We start from the raw sequence: 27,999 nt of genomic DNA on the forward strand, positions 1-27,999 counted from the left end.
TATATATCTTGAAGGCCAAAATAAAATGAGCACAAATGTTGGAAATTTGTGTTGAGAAAAGAAACTATAATATATTGCAATTCCAGTAACCCAAATTGGATAAAATCCTGTATGGCGCCCATTTGATAGTTCTATTTTTTGCAATTCCCGTATATCTCCCAACAGAATAAACAAAACTCCAATTTTCCTATCTTTAATGTTTGACAACTTCAAAATCCAAAGACCCCTTGAAATTGGGTAACACTCCATATTTAACGGTTTGATTCTATAACCTCTCAAAAAAAAGAAAAAAAAAAAAAAAGATAAATGCCACAGATTTATAGCAATTCCGACCAATCGGAAACGAGAATTGCATTCTCTCGATCCTCGTCTTCCCTCTAAAGGTCACATCCTGGCCGTTCACTCTACTCGAGAAAACACAACTCACGCCATCATTTACCGTTAGATTCGTACACCGAAAAAACACACGGATATGCTTTCTTAACCGTCCGATCTCAGATTCTATCTTCCAGTACGACCCTATAAATACGCCCTAACTGCTCTTGTTGTCAAACTTTCTAGCTTCTTTGACATTGAGAGATCTGCTCAAGAAAGAGAAGAAGCAGCGCCAAGCAACACGAGGTATGTTTGATTTTATTTTTTGTTTTCTTTAGCCATTTTTTGATTTTTGTTTTGCTACTGGGGAATATTTTTAGGGTTTTAGACTTCTTTTTTGGGTTTTCTTCTTTAGAGTTGGTGCATCGTTGCTGGATCTTGCTATTTTCGTTGATGATTCATATCCTTGTTCGGCGTTCTCCGCTTTTGATTGTGTTTCCAGACTTAGGCTTGAGAAGTTTTGGAGCACTTAAGAGTTACCTGGGTTTTAGGTTTCTCATACGTTAACAACTTCCCCTGATTTGTTATCTCTTTTAGGTTTCGTGTTCTTTGTTTCTGGAAGTTTGTGAGAACATGTGATTCTGGTAGTTGTTAGGAAATGGGATTAGCTATCAATTGGATGTGACGAATTAGATTTTAGCGTTGTGTAGTCTTATGTGGGCGCTTAAATTGAAGCATTTGCCTGACCTGAATTTGAGTATGGTACGGTTTAATTGTGAATAAATCGGAAGTGGGGTTTATTTCCCGCAGATGGCTCGTACCAAGCAAACTGCCCGTAAGTCTACTGGAGGAAAGGCTCCCAGAAAGCAGCTGGCCACAAAGGTTTGTTCAATTTTCATAAGTTCGATTCCGTGGGTGAATTTGGTTGATTTCTCAATTCTATGAACGTTCTAATGTGGTTGTGTTTTTGGAACTGTAGGCAGCACGTAAGTCCGCCCCAACCACAGGTGGGGTGAAGAAGCCTCACAGATACCGACCTGGTACTGTTGCTCTTCGGTGAGTTCACGTGGCCTAAATCTCCCATGTTTTCCCATCTGAAATTTGCTATACGTGTTTTGTAACTTTAGATTACGTTTTGATGCGCAGTGAAATTCGCAAGTACCAGAAGAGTACTGAGCTTTTGATTAGGAAGTTGCCGTTCCAGAGGTTGGTTCGTGAAATTGCACAGGACTTCAAGGTATGTTCATATGTCTGTTAACTTATTTCATCTCCTGCTTGTAGATTTTGCCGAGGTTTGTGTAATTTAGGTCTTGCGTTAATTCTATTGGTGCAGACTGATCTGCGTTTCCAGAGCCATGCTGTTCTTGCTTTGCAAGAGGCCGCCGAGGCCTACCTTGTTGGGTTGTTCGAGGACACCAATCTGTGCGCCATTCATGCCAAGCGTGTTACCATAATGCCCAAAGATATCCAGTTGGCTCGGAGAATCCGAGGTGAACGTGCATAGAAGATGATGGTGGGTGTTATTGGCTGCAAGGAGGTGATCAAAGGCCTAATTGATGTGATGATATGGATATGGATGGGTGGATGGTTCTTACTTTTGTTTTAAGCAACGTCGGTAGATAGCAATACTAGGAAACTTGTAGTGAATATGTGGTAAAATGGCATAATGCTTTGCTTGTGCATGTTGATGTTTAGCTGTGGATGATTTTGTTTTTTGTTTTTTCAAAAGATGGGAGTTCGATTCTGTATTTCATTGAATTGTGTACTTTGGGCATGCAGCCAAACTAATATCGTTGGTTTAACCTATCACATCTAATCTTTAGTTCAGGTTTGTAAGTTCCAGTTCAATTCTTCTATCTATATTGCTTAGAATGGATAATAAACTCCTATTGCGATTCTTAGAAATTTTTTCATGTGCTTGTTATACAAACTCTTTACCACGGGTCTGGTCCGAAGCTGTTGTCAAGCCATTAATTTGTCCAATTTACTCTTATATTTGGATTGGTAACTAATGAACAACTGTTCTTGTTTTCCTTGCATTGTTGCCTCATTCATTCCTCATTATTAATGTGGACTATCAACAAAACAACCCTCTAGAATTGGCATTCTTCATGTATGTACATATAATTTATAACACTTGTGGCACCTACCCACCAACCCAAAAAAGCTTAGGCTATGCTAAGCTTTTGCTCTTTTCATAGCCTCGAGGTTCTGTCCAAATCTAGTAAACGTAGAGAGATGGAGTTATTATTCACTGTACGTGCGGGGAGGTTGAAGGTGAGGTGTGTGGAGTGCTCACGGGGAGGTTGAAGGTGAGGTGTGTGGAGTGCTCACGTAGTTGAGGGGTACAATGCATGTGAGGTTGGTTTATTGTCTCGAGAGTCATAGGAGCTTTGTTTCCATTGTAGGATGAATTATTATAAATAAATTGTTCATACCTAAAAGAAAACAACCCAATAAAAACTAATTAATAATGCCTTAGAAGAGGTAAATTGGATTAAAGAGAATGATGAGACAAATAGAACCAAATCTTCCAAATTCCTTTTCATGAATTTAAGTGTGAAGTTTACATCACTGAATGTTTCAAAAATGTTTCATTCAAAAATGTAATAAAATTTATGAATTAAGTAACATGTTTGAGGAGCTTGGGAGTTTTTTCTTTCTCAACAACGTTCCAATTTAGTTACTTGTGTTTACTAATAACAATCTTACGTACGTTTTTATAATTGAAACATTGAAAAAGGCTGCTCTCATTTGATTGTGGTTTTTGGTTCATTCATCTCTTCTTTCCTCGAGTTCACATTCTAACCGAGATTATTTATGAGATTTTATTAAATAATACGACTAAATTTCACCTTATACGACAAAATTTATATTTTAATACAACATTCAAACACCTACTAAATTAAGAAAACATATATTTTAAGGATATCATTATTTATTACTTAAACTAAGAATTAAACAAATAATTAACAAAAAAAAAAGGCCAATTGACAACGTCAAATCCAATTCCTAATTAACTTCGTCCTTCCTCTGCCTCTCTCTCTCTCTCTCTCTCTCATTTTAATTTTTTTTTTTTTTTTAGAATTGACAAAGATATAAAGCCCAATAATTAGTTTACTGGAACAACCGCCAACTTCGGATTTTCCTTCATTCTCAAACCTATTTTCTTCTTCCAATCTTTGCTCAAATCTCCAAATTCACAAACCAACACACATATCTTCAATCCCTTTCACTTTTGTAGCTGTTCTTCTTTGAATGGAATTGCGTGTTCTTTTAACTACTTCGATTCTGTAAGTTTCCTTTTCTCTTCCCCTCCTAGTTTTCTCCCATTGACCATTTCTCTTTCCTACAATTTTCCTGTTCTTCGATATAGATTCTTCATTTCTTTTGATTCTATTGAAATTTTGGTTTCTTGAGGAAATGGGTTTTGTTCTGTTTTGTGTTTTGTTGCCAAATTCGCAGAGAAGTTGATCAGAGTTTCTGAGATGCATCAACAAATGGAGAAGACTGATGAGAAAACTCGTGTGGCAGAGGAAGAACAAAATGGTTCATCCGAGCTTAATGATCAGCTTGAAGAGATGAAGAAAATGGCGGACGAGACCAATACAAAGCTCAGGTCTGAGTTGGAATCTGTGAAGAGCAAAAGAGATTCTGCCATGGAAAAGGCTAAGGAATTGGAGCTTCAATTGGCAGAGAAGAGTTCTAATATGGCAAAGCAAAAAGAGGAGCTCTCTGTTTTGAAACGTTTCGAATCGCAAACCCAAACAAGAATCCAAGAACTCGAAAAAAAGTACCAAAATTCGAAAGAATCAGAAGAGAAAACCAAGGAATTATTAGCAGAACAAACAAAGCGCCTCGAACAGACAAAGATTTCCCTGGAAGAATCGAAGATAGAGATCCTATCTCTTCATGAAAAACTTGTGAAATTCTCTACCGAAACCCATTTCAACGAATTCCCGACGCACAACATTCCAACAAAAAATGAATTCGAACGCCTAAAATTCGAGCTCCAATCGACAAGACACCAACTTGGTGTCCTAAAAAACGAGCTAAAAGTGACCACAGAGGCTGAGGAGAACAACAAAACAGCCATGGACGATCTAGCAATGGCATTAAAAGAGGTAGCAACAGAAGCCCATCATTTGAAAAGGAAATGCAGCACAACCGAAAAGGAATTACAGAAAACAAAAGAAGAAGCAGATTATTTGAAAACGACATTAAAAAACACAGAGGAAAAGTACAAATCTTTGCTACAAGAGGCAAGAAGAGAGGCAGATTTGTACAAAAGCACTGTGGATAGACTGAGATTGGAAGCAGAGGAGTCTCTGTTGGCATGGAGTGGAAGAGAAACAAGCTTAGTAGACTGCATAAGAAGAGCCGAAGACGACAGATTCAATGCTCAACAAGAGAATCGCCGTTTGATGGATACTCTGAGGCTAGCAGAATTGAAGAACATGACATCAAAAGAAGAGATAAAGAAATTAAGGGACATTCTAAAACAGGCCTTGAACGAAGCCACAGTGGCTAAGGAAGCTGCAGGAATCGCCATTGAAGAGAATTCACAGCTGAAAGACTCCTTAGCTGAGAAGGAGAACGCATTGGATTTCGTTAGCAGTGAGAATGAGACACTGAAAGTCAACAAAGCTGCAGCATTAGAGGAGATTAAGGAGCTAAAGCAGCTGCTAGAAGCAAGTAAGAGAGGAGAAAGCAATGGAAAAGAAGAAAACAAGGGGAAAGAAGAAAACAAGGGGAAAGAAGAAGGGAAGGAGCAGGTGGAGAAGGAGATAACGAGGTCGAGGCCACCGTTGAGTCCGAGTCCAAGCCTGACTCCACCGCCAGTAGAAAAGGAAGAAACATTCGGGAGAAGGCTGGGGAAGGCTTTCAGTTTCAGTTTCTTGGAGATGAGGCTGACATCAGAGAAGAAGAAGGAGGTCGAAGAGGACGAGGGAGAGCCTCAAATGGAGGAGACGCTCAAAGGGTCGATTTTCGACGAGGTGGACTCGCCTGGTTCAGGGAGGGTGCACGAGAGGAAACGATCATTGTCTCAGTTCGACGGTGATAGGGATATACTGAACGATGAGATTGAGGACCTTGAGCACTTGGAAGAGGGGAATTTGGATGGAGAAGAAGGGGATAGGAATTCAAGGAAGAAGAAGGCATTGATAAGGAGATTTGGGGATCTTTTGATGAGGAGGAGGAGTTTCCAGAAGAAGGAACAATCCCCAGAATGAACTTATGTCATCTTTCTTTCTGATGCATTTTTGCATTTGCAATTCTTAAATTCTTTTGTACTGTAAATTCATACAAGTAGCTTACATTGTGATTTATTTATGATTATTTTCTTCTCTTTTTTTTTGGGTCAAAGATGTCTTTATTCTCGAATGAAATGAGAATAGTTGGATATAGTTTTGGATTCAAAGGGTTTCTAATTTGAAACTCTCCAATGAAGTTGTAATTGTAGACATCCCTATTTGAAAACTCATCCTACGCATTGTGCAAATAATCGTTGACATTGCTGTTCTTAGATGGTTAAAACTATCATGTCCGTAACATCAAAACATCAGAAGATTATCATCAGTGGCATAATATACAAATTTCATACCTTAAAGAAGATGCTAACCACATGAGTTGAGCTCGAACTACAATTCATAACCAGGGAACCTCGACTCCTCGGGCTTACACAGATCGAACCAAAGGCAAGCAGTTCCAGCTAGACCATGAAAAAGAGAGTAAAGACGGTCACCTCCATTTTGGCTTTCGGCACCAACAAGCTTGCTAGCATTATGATACAAGTAGGTTCCAAATGCTCTGGCTCTTTCTTCATACTCGCTCTCTCCGGTAAGGCGATGAAGGGAAAGGAAGGCGTACGCATTCCCAGAAACACCGTCTGCGAGTCCAACTTCCTTGACCAATCCATTTTTCCATACTACTTCCCCTGCTTCAATCGCAGCATCCCTAAATTCTCTGTCTTCATGGAAAACCTGAAATGTGAGTAAACGAGCTTCCATCAATTCAGTTACCTCCTTATGTATTCCAGGAATATAAAGCTTTCCAATACAGTTCATCAACAGATTCCTTATGAACAAGCCCAGATTAACCCTTTTTATTAACCCTTAATCAACATGATGCAATTACATTAACCCTTAATCAACATGCAACATGGTCTAAGCTGACCCATGAAAAGAGATACTAGGTGAGCATTGAAAGGGACCAAACCTGCGAAGCCTTGCAAAGGGTAATGCCTATGCCAGTTGCCCCATGAGACCATTGAACAAATTTGTCCCTGGGGTTTCCTTCACTTGAGGGGTAGTTACCACAATGTGGAAACCTTTTGCTTATCAGATATCTCAACGTCCTCTTAACATCATCAGCATCCTCATTTGAAAGGGGGAAATGGAGAAGTACGTGCAAGATACCAGCTAGGCCGTTGGCTGCACCATAATATCTCGTCCCGTGCCATCGGTACATCAGAGGGCAGTCTGGATTATCGGATGCGCCCACCCTTCCACCTGCTAATACAGCATCAACTATAGACATGAGAAGATCATGGGGAAACTTCTGCTCTCCAAGATGCTTATTTATGAACAAGGCAGCCCATAAGAACCCAGCTCGCCCATAAAGGAGATCATATGACATTCCAAAACCTCCTTCCTCAGGTCCAATTGGGAGAGCTTTCTCTTGTGCAGCCTATAAAATGTTTCAAAATATTTTAGGCCACTGTTTGCAACATTATTGGACTTTGAACTGAAATCACATTGATGAAGAAAATCATGCTCGAATCTTTATATGCTTCCAAAAATGGTAATAATAAATTGTTTCTGATCAAGCAAATGGCTTTTTCTGGGAGGAAAAAAAGAAAAAAAAGAAAAAAAAAAGAAGATATTAAATTGAGAAAAGAAGAGATGAGACCTGCAGAAAAAGATTGAAGAACATGTCGAGCCTTTGGGGATCCCCCATGTAATGAGATACCACGGCGCCAACAGCATACACTCCTACTCTACCACACAAAAACGTCAAGTGCCTGTGGAAAACAATATTTATTATTTAACATACAAAAAATATAAAATATATATATATATATATATATATATATATAAGTGGGCCCACCCTTTATTTTTTTGTCTTCCATTTCTAGACGGTGACACCTGTCAAATGTTGAGAAGATATTTATCTTCCTGGTAAATTATCACGTGTGTAATACAGCTTTGATGCTTGACAGTCTTTTAAAAAGATAATATTGTCTACATATATATATATATATATATTTCTTTTTTTTTTTTTTGGAAAATGAGACTGTCAAAGACAATTCAATAATCAAGATCTTATCATTTTTAAATCATATTCTGTTGATCTGATCTTTTGGAGAATATCTTATTTTTTTAATTATAAAGTGAGAATTTTGGCTAAAGAAAATGATTGTATTCTATCAGAATAACAGGCAAAGTTTTTCTTAATAAAATATTTCCACGAATATCAAATAAAATAATTGCAGGATAAGAAACATATTCCCCCAAATTATTTATTTACAAAAATACAATTTCCATGATTTTTCATCTTTTCTTCTTGGTTTCTTATTATTTTAAAAAAATTAATTTAAATCCCTAAATTCCAAAATTTCAACTAAAACTACCTCATCCTATATATATATTATTTATTTATTTATTAACTTCCCGTTCCGTTTCTTTTTCGTTAATTAGTATCACCGGACATAAAACAACCCACTTCGTAATAATAATTAATCATCATATATTATTTTTAAATATGAAAAAAGGAAAGCAAGATCACGTGATCACCTGTGCGAGGCACGTGCTGCAAGAGAACAGGTGTCGACGATATCGGAGCACAAGTGCAAGTCCGGAAGGCTACCGGTGGCCTCGTACGACCTCAGGCAGGTTAACGCTGTTCCAAGGAGGCCAGTGTAGGCCGTCGGATCAACGCCGATGTTATCGTCACGACGTCGTTTCCAAGTGACTTCCACAACCTAACAAATTCAAGCACAGAGAGCAAAAAATTAGTTCCGTTCAGACAGCGTTAGGGCACAGTGTTGTGATCTACATCGATTCCGCGAGTTCCGGTAGTGTAGAAGAAAAGAAGGAACCAACCTGATTCTTCAAAGAAACGGCCGTAGAGAGAAATAACTCACGAGGAAGCAGAAGCCTCTTGACCGGAATCAAATCCAGCTGTTCGGTCATTTCTCCTCCTCCTTCTCGCTCCTCTTGCGACGACGCGAACTCCATCGCCGACGACATTCTGGAAATCCGCTTTTCTCGAAGAAACTTTTGTAGCAGAGAGATTGAGAATGAGAGACTAAGGGAATCAATGGCGGTTTGAAGAGGTCGAATCTGTGGATTTCGATTCTCTGTCTGCCACTACCGCTATTTAGTTTTATCTGTTTCTTACACGCGAATAATGTTTTTTATTCTTTATTTTCCTCTTTTAACTTTTTACTCTCTGTAACTTTACAAGATAATGAAATGTGAAAAACGAACCCTAAGCATAATTTTATCTTTTTACTTTATCTTTTAAAAGTATTTATATTTTTTTCTTATGGTTTCATTATTTACCTTTTAATTTAATCTCCCAAAAAATTAAAGATTTATACGAGTGGCATTATCTTCCAAAATTTATCTTTTTATCAAGCTACAAAAAATATATTTCATAATTATATAAACATAAATCCAAAAAATTCGTAAACTAGCTTTTGATTAAATTGGTAAGATAAATTCATTATTAATAAATAAAAGAACAATAAATTAAAAAGGTTCTTTATTTAATTATTCCATTGCAATTATTTAATTTATTAAAATATATACATAAAATTGCCACCATTCATTATTATAAGGAATTATGTAATTAATTATGTTCTTATGACCGTGAGAATCTAACCAATCCATCTACCTAACACGACTTTACTTTTAAGATTACTATGAAAATAAGAATATTTGACTTTTGCAACCATTGTTAGTGATGTGTTGGGACTCGTGAATATTTGAATTTTATAAAATTTTAATTATTAATACAATATATAGTTGTGAACTTTATTTGGATTGTCATCCAACTATTTTATGAAAATTTGATAGCATTTTTATAGGAAAAAAAAAACCATTCTTAGCCATTTTATTTTGAGGCACAAGTTATTTAACATCAGAAATAAGGGCATCTTGACCAAAAAAAAAAAAATTGGAAGAGAAATATATGTTCAATTAAGGAATATGTTCACTAAAAGGACGTGACTTGCAAGAAGAATATATTACTTATTTTTCGTTGAGGGCATTTTGATCAAAAAATAAAATAAAAATGATGTGCTGAGTATCTTTCAAAAATATTTTAAATAAACCATAAAAAATGTGCTTTAATTATAACGAGAATAATGAAGACATTAGAGGAAATAAGTTTAAATCATGGTGGCACCTATATAAGGTTTAATATCCTACACGTACGTTAGACAACCTGTTACTGGATTTCGAAAGTGTATCAATAGATATAAGTAATAGATATAAGTAATATAGTAGGGTCAAAACTAACCTTATATTAATCTCATAAATAATTCACACCCAAACAGAAAAGAATAGGTTTCAACTCAACTCCAAAGAAAAAATTGAAATTGGTAATTCACAATGATATATGAAGTAAAATTCTCAACTAACATTATTCAAGTTATTATAAATAAGAAAAGAAAAATGAAAATGAAACAAATCTCGACGATTCTACAAGTTTTCAATCGTCACTATCGATGTTATAAACTCGTCTTAACTACACAAAGTTACTACACTAGAAATTCAAGGTTGTTAGGAACTAAATCATTATGAACTTTTAGTAATCTCTCATCCTTCTCGAAAGCATAATTATCACATCTAAACCGAACGAGTTAAATGACAAACCAAGTCCAAACCTTACGTTTATCATCCTCTACATGTTTATTAATAGATGGAAATTTGATTGTACCCCTACATTATCAACAAGTCTCTATCAATTCTAATAAGCCACTCCCACCGACTATTCTTCCTTTCTCTAAAATATGTGGTTCCCAACACTCTTCGTCTAATAAGCACCACATGTTCACTCTATCACTCTCTCCAGTAAGATCCTTTCTACACAAGATATGATATGATAGGCAGGCAACCAAATCAACAACATGAAGCAGCGCCCACAACATCATAAATACAGAACAACCCACCTTTACTGTCTACCTTTTCCATTCAGTCCCATGGAAAAACAATCTATCATAATGCACCTCTATCTTAGCCATGTTGCATCTTTTTTTCCTTTTTTTTTNAAGGGGATGAGTGATTGAACCTTTGGCAAGTTGGTTGAGAACATATGCTTTAACCAATTGAGTTGTGCTCCGTTTGACATGTATGTTTAACCTGCTAGAAGAAATATGAAACAATTATTACATTATTTTTGTGAATACGGGTCTAAGTGGTAGCATATTAAACCCTTCTTTTTCACCAACCGGAGGAATCCCATGTTAGAGAAGGTGGGAAAAAAAAAAAAAAAAACAAAAAACAAAAAACAAAAAACAAAAAACAAAAGCAATTCCTCCTAGAATCCTTGCGTCCGAGTGAAAGCTATATGATCATAACCACTAGTTGTGAAGAGCCGCAATTCAGTGAGATTTTTGTTGTCTACAATGATAATAGAGGGGCATTTTGATGAGGATCCTAGCTCAGATTCCATAAGCTTCCAGCTCTTTTGACTCCTCATTGGCAGAATTCTGCCTTTGAGTTCTTGTTGGTTCTTGATCATGTCTCTGTTTACTTTTCAACAGCTTCTCTTTTTCACCTATTGCAATAATCAGTTCAAGTTGCTTTTGATGCTGCTCCTACAAATGAACTCAGTGCAGAGATTACAATCAGTTTTTAACCAACTTCGTCGTTTAACCCTACTCTTAAAAGATAGTACATAATCGACACATCAACGTCGAAATCCTATCGAAATCAACCTGATTTTCATGGAAGACTAACTTCATAATCTGCTTCTGATACAGATTCCGTAATTAAATTAGTACAAAGAAAAAATTAAGAATTCCTCATCGTCTATAGTAACCTATTACTTGTGAAATCGGTATATATAACACATTGAAACCAAGCAACCCTCATACTCTCTCATACATCCATCCAATATACGGCATATAAAGGGTATTAAATTTCAAATAACCAGAGTTTTGTTTATTGGTTTCAACAATCATTTTAACGTTTACCTGCATGGCCAGTAAGACCTTTTGAATTTCTAGGAGTTCTTTTTCAAGAACATCTTCTTGCATTACCAAAGTTCGAGTGTCCTCAGAATTTCTTTGAGCTAAAGCTGCAGACTTTAATAGCGTACAAACAATTAGAGGTTTGTGGAAAAGCGTTAGTTCAACGTTAGATTTCACACTCTTTGTTAAAGAAAAATGGGCAAACACAAAAACATAAAAACAAATGAAAAACAAAACATACGCTGAAAAAGTAATCAAATAAGATTTACTTGAGAAGAAACGAAGTCAATTATATCAAAATTCTTCAACGAATCAAATTGAATTCATCACTTTCTCTCAAGCTCTCTTTCTTTTCTTCCTTCTCCACGCATTTGTTTTAAACACACCAAAGACATCCTATTTCTTACAGGGGCCCAATGAAAACATCTATGCCATACATTCCATCTTATGAATCCATATATATATGTACCCACAATTAATCCAGCTTAAAAAACTATATGTACGAACACTTGATTAAATATATGATCATGTACATGTATAATGTACGTAGAATTAGAACACGTTCAATTTTCGACTATAAGATGATGAGCATATAGATTAATCTCCATTTCTCATTCTTGATACTGTTAACTCACCACAATGCTTGAATTTTTACTGAATCTCTCAAAGTATACTAAGTCGACAGGAACTCAGCATGATTAAAAATGCAGAAGACCAGTTATTATCCATCAAAGAAACATGATATGATTACCAATAAAGAGCACAAGCAAAAAAAAGAAAGTAGATAAGAATACCTCAGCAATTGAATCCCTCACAGATTTTCGTGTGACCAAAAACCTTATGCCCAATTTCTCAAGCTTTCTAGACAAGGCCCGAATCACAGTCGTTGAGCTCCTTAAATCCTCCTCTAATTTCTCAATCCTATCCAGCAAATTCACCTTCAACCCACCGCTCGCTTTTTCCCCACATACTCGTCTCCACTGCCGCCTTCGAATCCACGTATTAAGAACAACCGTAGCCACTAGTAAAGGAAACCCCCACACCAAACCCCTATCTCCTATCAACACCCAAAGCGCCTTCTTCGAACTCGAACCCACAAAATTCACAACAAACCCAACCAAGAAAACAGCCGAAGCAAAGAGAGAAAACAATTCAGAGAACAAAAGAACCGACTCTAAATTGAAATCACCTCCTCTGTCGTCACTCTGCTCAATGTCTTCGGATTCAAAAACTCCAATGCCATAATGACAGTAACTCCGTAAGGAGCTTAAATTGTTAGGGTTTTGTAGCTTATGCGTATGAACGTGGAATTGGCATAGGTTTGTGAGGAATCGAGATGCAATCGGGAGAGATAAAGAAGTGTTGCTTCTGGGAAGGGAGTTTGTGAAGCTACAAAACTTCAAACGGTTCGAACATCTGAAGAGATTTTGAGAAGACAATGACATTTGTGAAGAAATGGGGATGGGAAGTTGTGTTTGTTGAAGACGTTTAATCGTTCCTCTCTGGAATGAAGATGGGTAGAAGCATCGGAACCATCGATAGAGATTTTTGGTCGCTCAGATGCTTACAGTGGACCTCATGACCATTTTCAAACATCAGAGAGAAAAGCGAGCGAGCTCACCGAGTTACTCAATAATTTGTAAATAGATTAAAAAAGATGCGAAAAAAAGTCCGACCTGCCGGATTCGAACCAGCGACCTAAGGATGACTATTTGGAAATTTCAAACTACAGTCCTCCGCTCTACCAACTGAGCTAAGGTCGGCTGTTGATAAAGATTCCAGATTATTATAAGGTATAATTTATTATAAAGAGATTTTTTTTAGAGTAGGTTAAATAAACCATTAAGCTTCTAATTTGTACGAAAATACAAAAATATCCGACCTGCCGGATTCGAACCAGCGACCTAAGGATGGCTATTTGGAAACTTCAAACTACAGTCCTCCGCTTTACCAACTGAGCTAAGGTCGGATTCTGTTGCATTTTTTAATATAAAGTATATATAACATAATGAACAATTTAGAAATAAACTTATAAGTAATTAAAAACATATATCATTGGACAAATGTCTGAACATAGCTTTAATAAATTAATAATCTCTCGAAGGTGAGTAATATTATTTATTTATATTTATTATAAATTTTCTTTATTTACTTATTTCACTATCATTGGCATTCTCACACACATATATCTTATGTATTTAGGTAAATTTTAGCATTTCAATAATAATAATTGTACTTCGAAAGTTTAATTGGAACAAAATTGATTTATGTACCATTTATAATATTTAAATATTTGATTGCAACAATTTCATAATTAAATATAAGGGAAAGGAGGGAAATTGTGGAAATGAGTTACTATTTGATAGCCTATGAATTAAAGCCACGTGTCTGAAGACACATCTTAAAGGGATAAGGCCAAAAGGAATCTTTTTTAAATGAGTTACTATTTGGCCAGTACCTAAATATTTTTTAATATATATATTTGAACTCTCAGTAATTTCTTTTGCTTTTTTTTTTTTTTTAAATAAATAAAACAATAATATTATCATCTATATAATAAAGAATAATAAATTTGATGGAAGTTTTTGATCTCTAAGAGTTCCTCTAAAATTCAAATTTTCACTGACTTCATTTATTATTTAAATCTCTATCAAATTACTATTATTTAAATCTCTATCAAATTACTAATTTCTCCTCGATCTATTTTCACATTTTATAGTAGAATATAATTGAAAAATACTGGTATATTTTTTAATCCCGTACCTACCTTATTTTATTCTTTGACCTAACTTAGAATCATGTTAAATTTCTCATTGTATACATTTTTTTACAAGAAATTTATAGGGATAATAAAAGTTTTTAAGAAAATTGTATCATGACAATATTATTTTATTTAAAAAAATTAAGAATATTCTCCTTAAAAAGAGATTCTTTGTCGGAATCTCTGGTACAATGTCGAGCCACATAATTTAAATTATTAAATCATTAAATCATTAAATATATAACTTTTAAATATAAATATTTATATATTTGTAATCACAATAATAATGAAAAATAAATAAATAAATAACACGAGGCTATGACCCATCCTCAAAAAGTAGTTTTTGTGTAGTCTGGACTAAAATAATAATAATAATAATAATAATAATAATAATAATAATAATAATAATAATAATAAATAAATAAATAAATAAATAAATAAAAAGAAAAAGAAAAGAAACCAGTATTATTACCCACACTTCGTCCACTGAGCTTGCGTCCAGAAGTAGCTCAAAGCTTTTGATGCTGCTGCTATAAAAAGATCTACTCGGTTGCCATATCGGAAGAATTGCATTCCCAACGCGCAACCACTACCCAAAAGCATGTTCTCTCTCTTCCTCCTCCCTCTCTTCTTCCACGTCCCATCTGTTTCTCCGCCCAAACTCCGCCCCGATTACTACGCCGAGTCATGCCCTCACGCGGAATCCATCGTCCGGACTGTGATGCACAAAGCTCTGATCAGAGAGCCTCGAAGTGTTGCCTCTGTTATGCGCTTCCAATTTCATGATTGCTTTGTTAATGTAATCCTTCTTCAACTCTGTTTCTTTTCTTCTTGGATTTTGCTTTTTTGCTTTTTTTCTTTTTCTGTTTGGCTTCTGAGAATCGGTGTTTCTTTGTTGTTTTTGGTTAATTCAGGGCTGTGATGCTTCTATGTTGCTGGATGATACGCCGACGATGCTTGGAGAGAAACTCTCTCTCTCGAACATTAATTCGCTTAGATCTTATGAAGTTGTTGATGAAGTGAAGGAGGCGTTGGAGAAGGCCTGTCCTGGAATCGTCTCGTGTGCAGATATCATTATCATGGCGTCTAGAGATGCCGTTGCTCTAGTAAGTAGTTCCTATTCTTCTGGCTCGGTTTGGATGAGAAGAAATTCTTCGGAGGTTTTTTTCCATGATTTTTATGTCGTTTGCTTGATATTTCACTCTGAATTTTTCTGTCAAATCCTCCATTGAAATGCACAAAACAGAACTAGTTTTCCACACATAAAGGGAAAAAAATTCCACGCTCTAATTTATAAATTATAAATTTAGTCCTGAAATGTAAAATTTCAATGCGGTCTTACAGTTTGGACTACTTTTCTGTAATCTTTGTAAACCTCAACCAAACATCTGCTGAATTAGTTTTGTCAAATCAGAGTGATTGGATTTATAAAAAGTTATTTGATACATTCATTTAAGGAGGTAGTAGTAGCACGCTTTATAGGCTTGTCAATAAGGGTCGTAGAATTACAATTCAAACTACACACCATGACTTAGTTATAGCAATATCGATAAGAATTATATGGATTTACAATACGAAGTGATTCATAAATTGTTTGAAAATTTTCAAGAGAGCAAATAGACACCTTGTACAGGATTGGTAACGTACCCAATCGCTTACTAGTAAAGCAGAGATGGACAGTACTGCATAAATAAGTAACTTCCTTGGTTTAAAGGCTCCACCAGAATGGCTGCCACAAATTCATAACTGGCCCCCATCTGTCCAACTGCTTCGCCTCTTCTCATTCCCAAAAACATTCATTATTCCTTTTTTATAGTTAATTATTAGATGATGTTGCTAAAAAGTGACTAATTGTTTTGGGCAGTTGGATGTGAGAGAGAAATTATAAATGTGATTCCCTTTTGTATTTGTTTGTATTTGATAGTTCTGAGATGCCTACACATTTTTGGATCTATATCTAACGATTATAAAGGTAGTCATAGTTTGACAACCTCATCCAATACTTTCTCCTCACTATGATATCTCTTCGTGTATCATGTTTGTCTCCATTCAGACAGGCGGCCCCAACTGGACAGTGAGATTAGGTAGGCTGGACAGCTTAACAGCAAGCCAAGAGGACTCAAACCAGATCATGCCAAGTCCAAGAGCCAATGCAAGCTCTCTCATTGACCTCTTCAACAAATACAACTTATCTGTTAAAGATCTGGTTTCTCTTTCAGGTTCCCACTCCATCGGCCAAGGCCGATGTTTCTCCATCATGTTTCGGCTCTACAATCAGTCAGGTACTGGGAGGCCAGACCCGGCCATTGAGCCGGGCTTCAGAGAAGAGCTCTTTAAGCAATGCCCTCAAGGTGGGGACGAAAATGTCACAATGAACCTTGACTCTACACCTTATATTTTTGACAATCAGTACTTCAAGGACTTGGTTGGTGGGAGAGGGTTCTTGAATTCTGATGAAACTCTCTACACATCTGCTGCAACTCGAAGGTATGTGAGGTACTTCAGCAAAAACCAAAGCGCGTTTTTTAACGCATTCGTGGAGGGTATGCTGAAGATGGGTGACTTGCAGTCTGGCCACCCGGGGGAGGTTAGAAGGAATTGTAGAGTAGTCAATGGCCAGTCTGTGATCATATAACATGGCCAGTCTGTGACCATATAACATAGCCCCAACCGTATTAGCATGTATTATATCCTTTGAACTTGAAGGTTAAAATATCTATTATCTTACATTTATTAGGTGTCATCATTTGTAAGATAAAACATGTAAAAAAAATTATTTATACTAATTACCCTCTTAAACATCGGTCAGAGCCCAATAGTCCAATTTAATCCAACACCGGCCCATTAAGCCCACTGTCTAGCAGCCCAAAACCTAGCCCAACCTAGAAGCTCTCTAGTCCAGCAGCCTTCACACAGCCCACGACCCAGTTCGTTCTCAAGCCTAAACCAATAGCCACACGATCTCAGCTCAAATCACGTGCGACTCGGCTCAGCTTGGACAACGCGCCACCCTCGGTCAACGATCAACCAATTGTGTGTGTGGTTGTGGCTATGTGAGATAATTGTACAAATTATTGCATCAAACAATTTGATGAAAAGCTTACATTGTTCAGTTCTTGTTAGGATTTGGATCTTTTTGAAGCTATTATCTTTATGGTCATTAACATTAGGAACCCTACAACAGCGCTGGTCACTATTTCCATTGAGCTCAGGCAATTCAAATCTCTCTTCTCTGTGATTTTTCTCAAATGCCACATGATCGTCGGAGAGAAGGACACACCGCCAACACCGTCATCTTTCCGGCAGCAGCTGCATCTGGTGGCTGGAAACTTAGTACTCATTTCGTCTTCCTCGTAGTCTTCATCGGCTAATAAATGAGGCGGAATGTCATTCTCCATTTCCTTTCGTTCCCATTCTTCAGCATCCATAGCCCACTCATTGGAATCAATCCCCGCCATTGCCAAAGCTTCTAAAGAAACCGACATGGGGTCGTGGGTTTTGAAGAAGGATGAATATGGAAGGCTTGGGATATAAGTTCGAAGAGATACTTGGAAGAGTAATTGGGTTCGTTGAAGGTGATGATATTGGTATATATAAACATGGAATTTGAAGATGAGGACGTGGGTTTTGAAGGAGGAATAAGTTCACGAGTTCCTTAAGAATCAAACATTAAAAAGTTGGTTCAAATTTGGGAACTAATAGAGGGTTTGAATGGTCGCAGATTTAAAGGATGATGTTCTCGTGAATGTAATTTGCCTATTTGAGCCAATTGGAGGATAGCATTGTTTGATATATGTTTTGGAAATATATTCCTGTGAAGTTATCAGGTCAATGTAGCAATATGATATGATGGTTGGCTATAGTATGATTACATTACATGCATGACGTTAATTCTTGGATCCAGAAATTATCAAAAAAAATTCTCATTTCAATTAGTTAAAAGAATCGAGACGTAATAACTATTAAACTTTTAAATAGAGGAAAGAGGTAAGAGTACGGACCCTGTTTAGATTTTTTTTTTTTTTTTTTTTTTTTTTAAATCCAAGAAAGACATTTAGGATAGGAACTAAAAGGCATGATCCATTTGAAAGACTATATATAACTAAAATCTTTCATCTCAATTTCGAAATAAGTTGTCTATATTGAAACTCCTATTATTGCTTTTGAATTCTTCATCTAGCCAATCAATTTCGAAATAATTTGTCTAGGTTGAAACTCCTATTGCTTTTGAATTCTTTATCTAGCCAATCACCCTTGTGTTGGAGGGATCTAGCTTGGAGACTTCTCATCCATGGGAAATCAACTATTAGGCAACTGCATTTCGGTTTCACAAGGGAGAGTTCTAATTTTTTTAAGGATTCCCTATTGATGGCACAACAAAGATTAGTGAAAGTAGGGTTGCACGAAGATTGCCTTTCGAATCGACTACTATAGCTACATTTTAAAAATACTTTCAAATTGCTAGGAGAAAAATGCGAGATACAAAAATAGTATGATGGCAAGAATCACATTACTGTCAAGACAAACACGTTTGTAGTCACAAAAATATATGATAACCAAATAGAAACTAAGTTCAAATCTCATCCACCAATACCTAAAAACTATGTCAAAGTTTAATAACTAAATTTACAATTTAAAATAAATAAATAAGTTTAGAACCGACGAATAATAATAATAATATTATTATTATTATAACGTGACAAATGTAATGTCAAACATGAATATGATCACTCTATGGACTAGATTGTATTACAAACTTCAGCCACCAGCACATAGCACATGTTAATTAAATAGAGAAAATTAAGATTACAAAAAAGAAAAAAAAGCAGAAACAAAGCCACTGAAATTTACAAACTAGGAAATGGGAAGGCAAGGATTTCATAATTGGTTAAGAAAACGCGTAAAGATGGCCTCAATCAAACTCACTAACTAAAATTAATCATCATATATATGTTCTCATAGCTGAAGAGAATAGGTAGTTGAGTTTGGTACCTCATCTTCCACCAGACAACTGGATAGGTTCCTGTTTATATATGGAATCATCCCCCAACGCAAATCTTCTCAGTATTCTCTCAAAGTCTTGTTTGCGAGTAACCTCTAAATGCTGCCATTCTTCCCACCTTTCTGCAAGCCCCTCGCCTTCCAGCATCCGAGTGACCTGTGACATTGTCGGTCGGTCAACCGAAGATTGCTGCGTGCACAGTAGCGCTACTTGGGTCATCATTTCCACCTCTCTAATATCATAGTTATTCAGGTTTTCGTCGACAATAGCAGTGAGTCGCTTCTCCCTTACCAATTTTTTGACCTTTTCAACAGAGATGAACTCGAAAATTAGCAGTGAAAATGAGCTATAAAGTTAGTGATTACTGGTCCTGATTCTTTTACCATAGACTTCAAGCCAAAATATGTGTATGCATGTTAAACCCAAAAATAGTAATACTAGCACTAATTGAATTTCATAAAGAAAGAGATTCAAGTGGAGATCTTGCTTTTGACAAGATTTTCTTACATGGTCGAGCAGTAAAACATCATCTCCTTCCAAGCGAGATAAGTCCATTGCTCTTTGCCCTGTAACAAGTTCTAAAAGCATAATGCCATAGCCAAAAACATCAGTCTTTTCTGATGATTTTCCAGTGGATAAGTACTCCGGTGCTATGTGGCCAGCTGTCCCCCGAACTTGAGTCGTGACATTAGTCTTCCTAACATCAACCAACTTTGCTAGGCCAAAATCGCACACAACAGCTTCAAAATCATCATCAAGCAATACATTAGCAGCCTTAACATCTCGGTGAATAATCTTTGGATTGCAATGTTCATGAAGATATCCTAAACCACGAGCTGCACCCAATGCCACACGTTTTCGAGTAGGCCAATCTAGAATACGTTCCCCAGGCTTAATTTCTGGCATAGAAGAAAGTACTAAAGAAATTAGCTAATAAAAGTAGCAATTCTTTATCAGTAAGGCATCACAATAACAATTGGCTAAGGTCCATGTCGTGAATTAAATGAGTAACTTGCAGGCTGGGTATTCTGCAAGACTTCTTTGAATGCTTTTAAAATAAGAAACCAGCTTTCATTGAGAAATTCATTGAGAAGAGTAACAGTAAGAGTAAAAAATTTTAAAAAAAATAATAATGATAAAGAACTAACAGACAAAATGGTAACAGCAGCAGTGTAATGAACAGAGCAATAGAACAAGAAATTAACAGAGAAAATGCCTCAATACTCAAAAGACAAATCAGGGTTATGCAACAGCGATAGTTGAATCTAACAAGTTGAAATGATGTTCATACTTACACCGATCTTACTATGAAACTTCAAGCTCTAAGGGGAATGTGTTAGGCCGCAATTACCATCCAATATGCGAGAATGGCCAGAGGGGAATTACAAGGGTGAGAAGTTATTTAGAAACTTGGGCGTAAGATGGGAAGGATCACTAGGATCGTGCAAAGATGGAATGCTAGGAAAGAAGGTTAGTCTAATTATGGTTAGCGTCCGTGTATTTCTATATATTTTCAGTCTAGTATGAGTGTTCTAGAGAGAGATACCAGCCCTCTCAAATTGGCTGGGTTTTTAGTATTGCCCTAGGGCATCTCTTTCTCGGAATATCATTGTATTATAAGGAAGGAACCTTACATATAGGTATCAAAACATCCCATCCTCGGAAAATTTGGCAAGATGGCACAGAAAAGGATAGAAGAGAGGTTGGATGTGGCAGATCACAAAAATGGTAGCATCAAAGAGAATGTTCAGAAGTTACTGGCAATAAAGCATAGCTTAGCATCGTTGACAGAGAAGATGGAACATATTGTCACTCAGGTGGATTTGCAGTAGAAGACCTCTAACAACGCCAGAAAGGTTTTAACCTCTTTTGCTACAGATGGCTCTATTCAGAGCGAGATCCTTAGCTTCAACCCTTGTTGAAGTATCAGGGCATAAACAGAAGGAATGGGAGGGAATCGGTGAAAATCAAAGTTGAATTCCAAGAAGGCGGAGGAGATGACCAGAGACAGGAGCAAGTTCAAGAAGGTGGATATTCTGGTGTTTGAATGAGAGGATCCCGATTCTTGGTTATTTCGAGGCGACGGGTATTTTTATATTCATAAGCTAACAGATTTTGAGAAATTGGCTGTCGGTAGCCTTAAATTGGTACTAGGGAAAGGAGGAAAGGGAGTCGTTCAAAGTTCGGAAGGACTTGAAGATACGATTGCTAGAAAGGTTTAGAACCTCTAATAAAATGGGAAATGTCTGTGCTCATTTTCTCGCAGTCAAACAGGAAATTATATTCCCTCTGCCCATATTTTAGAGAAAATTTTGCAAATTTCAGATCCAAAACAACCAAAAAACTGTTTACCTCGAAGATGGTAGGCAACACTCAAGTTCTGCATATAGGGATATACCAATAAGCGTTCGGTCTCAGTTGTACAGAACCCAATCAGCCGCAATAGATTTCTATGAACAGCTACACTAATCATCTCAACTTCCTGTAGAAAAGCAGCATCTCCCCCAAGGCTTTCATAATTAGTTGACTGTTTCACTGCAACCTTGGTGCCATCAGTAAGCACCCCTTTGTAAACCCTTCCAAAGCCTCCTTGTCCTATAACATTTTTGTCACTAAAGTCTTCTGTAGCTAGCTGCAATTCCCTCCATGGAAATCTTTTCAGCTGACCAAATGCAATTCTTCGATCAATTTCACCTAATCGGGAGATAGGGAAAAAGAAACACTTAGAGACACTTGCACCAACAAAAATTTCAGGCTCTGGTTAGGGTGGGGGTGGGGAAAGGCATTTGAACTTTGATTCATTTTTAAGCTTGTGCATGCATGTGGAATTGGTACAGGTTTGTGTCCAATTACTAATAAGTTAAAAGTATCCGAAAATTTTCATTGAAGACATAAGATGGTTAAGTTGATAAGTTGACAAGGAAAAAACTTGCATCAAAGAGTTAAAGCGTGTGAAACTAGTTCCCTAAGTTCTTCATTAATCCAATTGGAAAAATATGTTTAGTATGCAACTACAAGGCATATTTATAATGATGTCAAACAATTCAGTAAGGTACTATAAAAGACCAGGATTTAAAGAACCATTTGTTTGTAGAGAATCTAGATAGTCTGTTCTTCAAATGTCAAACAAAAAACAAATACAAAACAGTTGTATTTCCAGACAAGTGCTTATTACATGTAAACGCTATGAAAAAATGGCATAAAAGCTTATATGGAAAGAATTCAATCATATTTACAATGATACCATAACCTTGAAACCTAGCCTTCACAAGAGATGTTTGTATAACCCNCAAATATGGGATAGAGGATCAAACATCCAACCACAAAAAAAGAAGTAGATGTCTTAACTACTAAGCTATGCTCACGTTAGTTAGGTTAATTATTATCTTTGTATTTAGATTTAGTTCATTAGTTGTCATTGGTTTCCTAAGGTAATATGGGTTTGGTAACATCACTAATTTTAGGAACTCTTGGTTATAGGGACTCCTCTCTCTCTCTCTCTCTCTCTCTCTCTCTTCCTTCTTTTCTTTTCTTTTTGTTGCAATAATAGCGTGTTTAAATGGCTAAATTAAATGGAAAAGAGACGGAATTTTTGTTTGCTGCATGCCAAGAGTGAACTTTTGGAGAGACGGGTTCCTAGAAAACTCAGTTTTAGAAGTGGAGACCTCCTTGAATGAGTTAATTAGCCTCTTTAGTACTTAATTCCAAACACATGGTAATGGTTTTTGTTTGAGAGGAAGATGTAGAGTTCTACAAGTAGAATGCCTTGATTTGGACTTTTCTACCCATCCTTCTAAGGATAAATGTAATCAAGAAATTCTGCCATGTAAGAGACGGAAGATACTTCCTAGTTTCTTGCTATTATTCAAACAAATGCAACTATTCCCAGATTTCTGGGCTTTCAGAACAGAAAGATATGGCACTTGAAGATGCCTGGAAGGAGAATACCAAATCATTGAGAATTTTGGCTAGGTAAAATCTGGCTGAGGAAGTGGGTGCTATTCAGGGAACTGCTGGAAATATTGGATGATTCTAATGCCGGGCAGCAGATGGGAAAACAAAAGATGGTAGGTTGGTGTGACAACCAAGTAAAGAAGGGATATAGGAATGAATCGAGATCAGATCCGAATGAGAGCGATCCTAAGGATAAAATGGCTAGGAAAGACTTAGAAAAATTTAAAGTTTACTACCTATACCAACAAGGTGCACCTTTCTTTTCGGTGGCTCAATTATAGGAACTTCATGGTTAAGCGTGCTTTACTTGGAGCAATTCTATATTAGCTGCCTCTTGGGAACTATCCTAAGACGCGTGTGAGGGAGGACAAAACGTGTTGGAAGGACTGGTGTTGGTCTGTATAGATAGTCTTCACTCTTAGAAGCAAAAGGTAAGTAACGTGACCATGTTGCAAGAGATGTAGGAGAATGTCGGGCAATTAGGTGCTAAATCCATATTTCGAATTTTGGGCATGAGTCATTCCAGTTGGAGCCATCAATGCCGTTCTCAATTAAATTCCTCTTTTTCCTAATAGATTCTAAAATGAACTTGACTAAAAGGACTTCAGAGCAACAAGAAAAGGCAGAGAACTCAAAAAATTCAAATTTTCTGCTGGACAGCACACCAAGAGGGTCTTAACATGGAAGAAAGGTTGCAAAAAGATGCCTAGATTAACTTCTAAAGGCCAGCCTGGTGTGTTCTTTGTAGAAAACCATAGAAACTGAAAGAGATCCGTAGTGCAGCCAGAAACATAGAGGACTATAAAGGCTCTAGATGAATGCAGTGAAAGCATACACATAAACCCAGTGATTGGGCTAGAAAGAAAGTTTAGACATACATTGATGGGGGTAGAGCAAGAGAAGAGATTGACCAAGTTTCATCCTTCCTCTTAGTATTTACTTTCCATTTCTTTTTTGAATTATTTTTTTATAATAAACCAAAATTACTTCCATGGATTTAGGAGCTTATTAGTCTTTTGTCCTTCACTGTAATTTTACTATTATTAGTTTAGAGCTTCCATGTATGCTTATATCTAGTTGGATCTACTGTATAGAATGTGATGATATTCTTCCATATTTGGTCTCACAAAAACACCACTGAGCTACAAAAAAAGATCTCTAATATGCAAGTGGACGAGAGAGAATAATTAAAAAAGTTAAGATTTTGAACACCAAGAAGAGGAATGATGAGAAATAGTGTCCCAAATTAGATAAGCAGTCTTCTCCTCTTGAAATATTTTTTGTATTAGGCTCTAGCCAAAACATGTTGATGCATAACGAAAAAGGCATTTGACCACAGCTCCTTCTCGTAACTTTTGAAATTCTGACCAGCCAGGCCTTGGACCACCTAAAGACACATCTAGGGAATGCCCAACGTATATTAAAAAGATCCAATAATTTAAATAAATAAAAAAAACCATCACAAAAGGGACCAAGCTAAGGAGATGGTTAGTAGTTTCTTGACCACCTCAGACAGCACCAGTTTGGATTAAGGTAGTTAGAGAGATCTCTAATTTAAACATTTTCATTAGTGTTCAACCCACTGAGAACTCCACCACAAAAAAAGCGTTTGGTACATCTTAAGAGACCTTAAGTTTAAACAAGTTTTACAAAATACGCCCATACAGGGTCCCATGAAGCCAAAATAGAAGAGGGACTAAACTGTGAAGTAAGTGCTACATTTTCAGAGAAGTACGTGTCTTTTAAAATACATAAAGGCTAAGAAAATTCCGAGATATTAGATAACAATAAATCTAAATAACTCCCTAAGTTAAAGTTAGGAATTACACAAATCTTCCTTAAATCAAGGTCTTTCCTTCAACAGTAAATATCCAACTAATAAACTCTCTTATCCCTCTCATTAGAGAGGTTTCTTTCATTGAGGCTCAAGGCTGTTGTTGCGAATATATGAAAAGAATAAATTTACCATAGCCTGCCAACTGAAGTTTATTTACCATTGAAATTTTTCATAAGGTCTTTGTTGAGGGTAAAAAGAATATATCACTATTCCTCCATCCATCTCTTAAAATCAGACAAGAAATATTTTGATATGACAATTAAGCACATATTACAAGCCTTACAGTTTCCTTAGTCTTTATTTTATCTAGCTAATGCAAGAACGTCAAAATGTCTAATAAGTGTCTGTGTGTAAAGTGTTTAGGTATCTACCTTGATAGCATTCAAAAGTTCCACATACTTGAATTTTGAAACTTGAAATAACTGCTCCGGAATTTGGCCATTGAGATTATTTGAATCAAGAAAACTGTAGGAGAATCATATCAAAACATTAGAGAGTTGAAGAACACATAGATCCCCGTATCTAAGAATTTCCACTAATAATCCATTGCATAACAGAAAACATACAGATTGATCAAGCTAGGAAGGGTCGAAAATGATTCAGGAATAGTCCCAGCTAGATGATTTTGACTCAGAGTTCTGTTTGAATGAGAATAAGGAGTCAATTTCTCAACTACAAACCAGATGCATTGCAAACACTCATGAAATATCTATGAAGTTCGAGATCATTTGAAGCCAATTACTTACAGGAACTGTAGTTTCTTAAGATTACCAAGGGATGATGGTATTCGACCAGTTAGGCTGTTATTTTCCAGGTCCAAGGTGACCAAATTTGTCAGGTTTCCAAAATCCTCTGGTATCTCTCCAGTTATGTAATTTCCCTTCAAGTTCCTGCAGTAGATGAATATATATTAATGAAGATTCTCTACAGCTCATTTCCAAATAGCAGATGTACTTCAAATACTAATTTTGAGAACCAGCTTTAACTTCCAAAAAAAATCATAATCTTCTTTTCAAAAGCTAAGGTTATCAGAGATAATGATATCTAATGTCTAACACTTCCCTGAAACTAGGAAATTAAAAGAAAATGTCAGACAAAGTGATCCTAGCTCTGGAGAAGAAAATCATTCGCTTAGTTAATTGCAGGAACTTCATCCATAAGAAAACAGCATTTAGTACTTTATTGATAATAGTGTCAGTAGTAGCCGCTGGATCATTTAAATTACAATCTTTTGTAAATAAATGATCTAAAGAAGTTCAAATGGCGGAATTTTAATCCTACATGTACATATGCAATAAAGAGCTCTTTCTCGAACAACAACAAAAGTCTAAGCACCAGGTTTGAAGAATTAAAACTTCATTTATATTATATTATACTATCGGGTGTGTGTGTGTGTGTGTGTGTGTGTGTCCACAAAATAACATGCTACTTACAGAGTTGAAAGAGATTTTAGAACAACAATACTCGGAGACATGGTTCCAGTCAATCCCATTGTTGACAATAATCTGAGAAAATTAGATGTAATATAAGCAAATAGCTAGCAGACTAGAACTTTTTATTCTGGAAAGTAAAATTTTTATACAATTAAATAAACAGTTATACATATAGATCATCTGTCCAATCAAAATATATAGAGAGAGATCATCTTACTACTCATAAGATTATTCCAAAATGGAAGAGGAAGGTGTGCAAATAAGTACATTTAATTATGTCTTACATCTTAGTCACATTGTTTCCGTTACATATAATATTGGACCAACTACTGCATGGATTGATATGATCTGCGTTCCAACTTGTGAGCTGACTCTCTGTTGCATTCAATGCTTTCTTTAATTCAATGAGTGCCTGACCTGGAGAGGAGAAGAACAAGATTCATCGTGGTGAAGGAATTAGAGAATATCAGTGCAATAGTAATTACACATAAATCTGCACAACTGGATATAATCAGAAATTGAGAAGAAAATTACATTATTTAACGATTAAATTTCACAAATTTTTCAAATTTGTTTCTTTTATAAAAATGAAAAGGCTTTCACATTTGTTGACAACTTCAGACTAGCTTTTCTACGATCCCACGTGAAATGAGCAAAAAGGGAAAAAGGTGGAAAAGGTGTCTTCCATGTGACAAGAAGTAGAAACATTTCGCTTATCAGCTCTAAGCTATACACATATACAGTTCAAAAACCAAACTTCAATTGCTTACAAGAATGTCCTCTACCAAGTGAACTTGCATATACTCTATCTGTCTTTGCCGATGGAGAAGTCAAGCTTTTAATTTCTATTTAATTTGATTCACTTCCAGAACCACATAAAGTGTATAGAGTTGAAACATGGACAATCATTTTGCCACAGATCAGATGTCTAAGAAAAATTTCTATGAGCAGCAGTGTAATAAGAAACTCGATTTTCAAATGCCAACTTGAGATGCAATTCATACCTTGAAAATCAGACAATGCAATATAATGAAAGAGGGCCAGAACTAGAGCTGTAAGATAGAGTTTTCCCATCTTCACTAACATCATTTTCATGGGCAACGTCATGAAATCCAAGCAAAAAAGATTAATCGAGTCATTGCTATATCTGCAAAAATAACCATCTACTCAGTCAAAGATATTGGCACAGTAATACTCCAAAAATTGTTTGGTACAAGATTTTTAATGCTACATAAGCATGCCAACAAGTCCTTCAAGAAGGCAAGGCTAAAAAAGATAGATCAGACTACAAGCAGAGCAGTTCTTGAACATTTGAATGATTAGTTAGGACTTGGGATAAGATACTAATGTCCAACTGTTGGAGTGTTGATATAATCAAATTTACCGTAACCTCATGTTTTTTTATTGATTGGTGTTTTAAATGGTATCCGAGAGCATGCTGTCTTAAGTTTGAACTCCTGTAATCCATTTCCTCTCCAATTAATATAGACCTCT

At 36.2% G+C, this 27,999-nt stretch overlaps 6 protein-coding genes and 2 non-coding genes across 11 annotated transcripts; 3 read left to right on the plus strand and 5 right to left on the minus strand.

Moving 5' to 3' along the window:
• The first annotated feature begins 513 nt into the window (after positions 1–513).
• On the plus strand, positions 514–2,157 carry LOC111793891 (histone H3.3). Its single transcript, XM_023675962.1, has 5 exons — positions 514–621; positions 1,126–1,197; positions 1,295–1,371; positions 1,462–1,552; positions 1,649–2,157. The coding sequence occupies exons 2-5, from the start codon at positions 1,126–1,128 to the stop codon at positions 1,817–1,819; spliced, it is 411 nt and encodes a 136-aa protein (XP_023531730.1). The 5' UTR covers positions 514–621; the 3' UTR covers positions 1,820–2,157.
• A 1,286-nt stretch (positions 2,158–3,443) lies between these two features.
• LOC111778425 (putative WEB family protein At1g65010, chloroplastic) lies at positions 3,444–5,762 on the plus strand. 2 transcript variants are annotated; one of them, XM_023658244.1, is made up of 2 exons: positions 3,444–3,608; positions 3,781–5,762. In XM_023658244.1, exon 2 carries the CDS (start codon positions 3,804–3,806, stop codon positions 5,547–5,549), a length of 1,746 nt encoding a protein of 581 aa, XP_023514012.1. In that variant the 5' UTR covers positions 3,444–3,608; positions 3,781–3,803; the 3' UTR covers positions 5,550–5,762. The 2 variants fall into 2 exon arrangements, with proteins under 2 accessions (XP_023514012.1, XP_023514003.1); XM_023658235.1 differs by having other exon boundaries at positions 3,786–5,762.
• LOC111778435 (lanC-like protein GCL1) lies at positions 4,788–8,682 on the minus strand. Of its 3 annotated transcripts, none has more exons than XM_023658268.1 (6): positions 8,421–8,682; positions 8,112–8,299; positions 7,228–7,339; positions 6,535–7,005; positions 5,921–6,299; positions 4,788–4,899 (listed from the first exon to the last, which is right to left on the minus strand). In XM_023658268.1, exons 1-5 carry the CDS (start codon positions 8,565–8,567, stop codon positions 5,958–5,960), a joined length of 1,260 nt encoding a protein of 419 aa, XP_023514036.1. In that variant the 5' UTR covers positions 8,568–8,682; the 3' UTR covers positions 4,788–4,899; positions 5,921–5,957. The 3 variants fall into 3 exon arrangements, with proteins under 3 accessions (XP_023514036.1, XP_023514045.1, XP_023514026.1); XM_023658277.1 differs by having other exon boundaries at positions 4,863–4,946; XM_023658258.1 differs by lacking the exon at positions 4,788–4,899 and having other exon boundaries at positions 5,810–6,299.
• A 1,965-nt stretch (positions 8,683–10,647) lies between these two features.
• On the minus strand, positions 10,648–13,136 carry LOC111780219. The gene is made up of 3 exons (XM_023660592.1): positions 12,313–13,136; positions 11,522–11,632; positions 10,648–11,143 (listed from the first exon to the last, which is right to left on the minus strand). The coding sequence occupies exons 1-3, from the start codon at positions 12,961–12,963 to the stop codon at positions 10,988–10,990; spliced, it is 918 nt and encodes a 305-aa protein (XP_023516360.1). The 5' UTR covers positions 12,964–13,136; the 3' UTR covers positions 10,648–10,987.
• A 52-nt stretch (positions 13,137–13,188) lies between these two features.
• Positions 13,189–13,281, minus strand: TRNAY-GUA. The gene is made up of 2 exons: positions 13,245–13,281; positions 13,189–13,224 (listed from the first exon to the last, which is right to left on the minus strand). It is a non-coding gene; the product is annotated as a tRNA-Tyr (tRNA).
• A 113-nt stretch (positions 13,282–13,394) lies between these two features.
• TRNAY-GUA lies at positions 13,395–13,487 on the minus strand. The gene is made up of 2 exons: positions 13,451–13,487; positions 13,395–13,430 (listed from the first exon to the last, which is right to left on the minus strand). It is a non-coding gene; the product is annotated as a tRNA-Tyr (tRNA).
• A 1,278-nt stretch (positions 13,488–14,765) lies between these two features.
• On the plus strand, positions 14,766–17,379 carry LOC111780134 (peroxidase 17). Its single transcript, XM_023660476.1, has 3 exons — positions 14,766–15,078; positions 15,194–15,385; positions 16,333–17,379. Exons 1-3 carry the CDS (start codon positions 14,881–14,883, stop codon positions 16,912–16,914), a joined length of 972 nt encoding a protein of 323 aa, XP_023516244.1. The 5' UTR covers positions 14,766–14,880; the 3' UTR covers positions 16,915–17,379.
• A 1,566-nt stretch (positions 17,380–18,945) lies between these two features.
• Positions 18,946–27,970, minus strand: LOC111804455 (probable LRR receptor-like serine/threonine-protein kinase At5g10290). Its single transcript, XM_023689265.1, has 10 exons — positions 27,896–27,970; positions 27,510–27,652; positions 26,790–26,922; positions 26,506–26,577; positions 25,819–25,962; positions 25,639–25,710; positions 25,434–25,537; positions 21,634–21,975; positions 19,789–20,180; positions 18,946–19,584 (listed from the first exon to the last, which is right to left on the minus strand). The coding sequence occupies exons 1-10, from the start codon at positions 27,898–27,900 to the stop codon at positions 19,273–19,275; spliced, it is 1,719 nt and encodes a 572-aa protein (XP_023545033.1). The 5' UTR covers positions 27,901–27,970; the 3' UTR covers positions 18,946–19,272.
• Between the last annotated feature and the right edge of the window lie 29 nt (positions 27,971–27,999).

Source organism: Cucurbita pepo, chromosome LG01 (genome assembly GCF_002806865.2).
Source record: "Cucurbita pepo subsp. pepo cultivar mu-cu-16 chromosome LG01, ASM280686v2, whole genome shotgun sequence".
Lineage (NCBI taxonomy): Eukaryota > Viridiplantae > Streptophyta > Magnoliopsida > Cucurbitales > Cucurbitaceae > Cucurbita > Cucurbita pepo.